This window comes from Cyprinodon variegatus, unplaced genomic scaffold, assembly GCF_000732505.1.
Source record: "Cyprinodon variegatus isolate N-32 unplaced genomic scaffold, C_variegatus-1.0 Scaffold32, whole genome shotgun sequence".
In the NCBI taxonomy this organism is placed as follows: Eukaryota; Metazoa; Chordata; class Actinopteri; order Cyprinodontiformes; family Cyprinodontidae; genus Cyprinodon; species Cyprinodon variegatus.
In genome coordinates, this window is record NW_015150485.1 from 1,499,650 (window position 1) to 1,502,783 (window position 3,134).

The 3,134-nt window shown below is 38.7% G+C and overlaps 1 protein-coding gene across 1 annotated transcript in view; it reads right to left on the minus strand.

The window, feature by feature from the left end:
* Nucleotides 1-911: 911 nt before the first annotated feature.
* Nucleotides 912-3,134, minus strand: part of brd3 (bromodomain containing 3) — a 12,277-nt gene continuing 10,054 nt past the window's right edge. The window contains exons 10-11 of the mRNA XM_015401347.1: nt 2,128-2,252; nt 912-2,096 (exon numbers count right to left, since the gene is read on the minus strand). Coding sequence (XP_015256833.1) covers nt 2,152-2,252 — 101 coding nt within the window. The 3' untranslated portion in view covers nt 912-2,096; nt 2,128-2,151. The remainder of the gene's footprint in view (nt 2,097-2,127; nt 2,253-3,134) is intronic.

Below are 3,134 nucleotides of genomic sequence, written 5' to 3' on the forward strand. Positions count from 1 at the left end.
ATTAGACGTTTAGACAATGTCCAATGAACATCATGTTAAACACCTTCTAATGTTTAGTGAATGTGGACAGCAATCATCTTTAGATAAATTACTAAAATGGCAGAAATGTTCTCTGAAAAGCTACGTTTCTTTGAAGAGTTATACTCTATTATACTTAAATAAGATTTTTTTTAATTATTCACAGCCGCTTAGAAAATAACCAGAACAATTTGCTGCCTTTTTAAAGAATCAGCATGTTAGAAAAAAGAATAATTCTTGTGAAAATGTTTTCTTATTCACTTTTTGAGGTGATAACATATCTTATGTTATTCAATTTCAATGCAAAAGTCAGGTAATTCCATTATGGCCTTTTTTCTGATTTCTTTTTAGCAATGGTGTCCTCCTTGGTCGTCTACAGTCCAATGGATCTTACATTTTTTAAATAATGAAACAGTAATCTGCTTAGAGATGGTCTTATAGCCTTTATGTTTAACATGTTTGTCTATGATTTTCTTTCCAATCTCCTGAGACGACTCCTTCCTTTGGTTCCTGTGGTCCCTATTGAGTGTGATGCATACCATGTCACCCAACAGCACAGCGACTACCTGTAGCCCTTGTTAAAACGAAGTAACAAGAGATTCTGTTGCTATGACACCTCCGCCGAAATTTCGTTTACATACTATGCATACAAAATTACAATAAAGGTTGTTGGGAGTTGGAGATTGTATTAAAACATTTATTTATTAAGGGATATCAAAGATAGAATACAATGCCTACTTTTCCCTTTAGGCTTTCATGAGTCTGCAGCATTCTTAGTTACCTCATCTCACAAGATGGTGTTGCACATGCAGCAGCCCATTACGTCAGCTCTTTCCTTTTTTTTCTTTTTGATAGTGTTCTTTGATATCTAGTGTGGGTGCTTTCTTGTACAAGCATGAACATGGGAAGCCAATTTTTTGGGACTGTGGTGCTGAGATTACTTTTGGCATTTTTCTATTCTGCATGGAGGATCGCTTTGTCAAAGACACTATGCATGGTTGCCCAGCTAGCCACTATGCTGAGAGACCAGACATCCCTGCAGAAATATGAAGAAGATGGAGAGACTGCAGAGGTGGCAGGATGAAGCGGAGAAAAACTTATTTACCTTCTGTTGTCATGGGAAACATAAGATCTAGCCGCAAATGGCAGAGGAGCTTGTGGCGCTATTTCCAGAGAGAGTACAGGGACGCTTGTATTGTGTGGTTCACGGAGACGTGGTTTGATGAACTTTTTCCCAGACTCATTAGTTTCCCTGAATGGTTTTAAACTCATCTGCACGGACAGGAATTTGGCAGAGAGCAGAAAGAAGAGAGGAGTGGGCTGGTGGTGTTTGCAAGGGAGAGATGGTGTAACGTGGCTCATGTTCACATGAGGAAACAGATGTGCTCCTAGATGTTGAGGTACTCAAGGTTGGCATGGGGCAATGCTATCTCCTATGGGAGTTTGAATGTGTGATAATGCTCTGTGTTTACATCCCTCCTACCACTGGTAACAGACTTGGTAGTCTCAAAGTTCACAGTTCTTCAAACAATGGTACATTTTACAGTTTGATATGCTTTGCAATACACAGTCATGATTACATATTTGTGATTAATCCTCATGAGCAAATATATTTTCCACAGCCTCTCTACAGGCCTGCTGGCTGGTTAGAAGATTGTAGTAGACAGATGCTAATTAGAGGAAACACCTTGATTTACCCTATCCCTTTGGTCACATTTTCAGTCTTTTTTCTTGGGGCCAGGTACGTTTCATGACTTCATTTGTTAGTTTCATTCCATTGAAACATGGTAGAAAAGAAATATCCGACTTCCATTTTCCATAGAATGTGTTTTTATGATTACCTTTGTCGAATTCAGGTTATTTCTGTCACCATTTTGGGTTGAGTTAAACTTGAACTACAGACAACTTTGTTCTAGTGTATATAATCTATGGTTAAAGCATAGATAGACCTTAACATTACATTTCTATAAAGTAGATCTAAAACATTCATATATAATTTATTAATTTTTTTTGAAAAATATTTTTACAAAAATAAAAAAAAACAGTTAGGCAGTCATTAAAAAAAAAAACTTTTCAAGATCATGTTTGAGCACTTTACACAAAAAGAGTAATAAATGCGTAACAAGGATTAAGTCAGTGGTCTTCTGAACTGGAGTCAGTGGAGTTGCTTGTGTCAGAATCCGATAAACTGCTGCTTGTGCTGATGTACTTAGAGGTACTTCGGGAGGAGTTTCCTGGAGAAAGCAAAGAAAACAAGACATTATAATGGATCATATATATTCATAACCCTCCAACTATTCTAGCTGAGTACTCATGCAAATAGAGGCAGATGTCAGGGTGGGAATGGGATGCAATCGGGTGCTCATCACAATAAGAAATAAACATGTATTCATAAATCAAACAAAACATTAATGGTGAATAGCAAAATGGAGAGGCTGGCTTAGCATGCCACTCCTGTGAACTTAAGGCATGGCTTCTGAATAGATTAATTTATTGTCCATTGCGCAGATATTGGCAGATACAAATACAAGAGAAAAGAAAGCTAATATCAGCCAAAAATATCAGCTGTCATATTCATCAGTTTATCTCCACAATTCAACCTCTTATGCTACTTTCACACCAGACACGATTAAAGCAGCTGGGTACCCTGCAAAGTAAATGGTTGATGCGTAGAAAGGCGCATCAAAACGTCCCGACCACGTCCCGAGCGGCAGAAACAGCGCATCTTGATCCAAATGAGCAGCTTAAGCATCATCTCATGAGCATCTGAGGCGTGTGACGCACTTCACAAGCAGCAGTTGCTGGAGTTGGAAAATTATAACTTCAGCTGCTCGACACGCCATATCAACCAATCAGAGAAGCTAATGTAGGAGCTGGCAGGGAGAAAGACAGTACTGCTGATGCAGAGAGCTATGATCACTCCTCTGAAACTGTTTATTATTGCCTAAATTAACTTAAAATGACGAAACCTGTTGGCAAAATATGGTCCATTTTATTATTCTGGTGCCTGCAGTGTGTACCACCTGAAAAACGCTAACATCTACTTCTAGCTGCGACGAACACGAACAGAAACCCCACTACCTGATGCTGGAAATTCCCAGTGCACCGCCCGTATG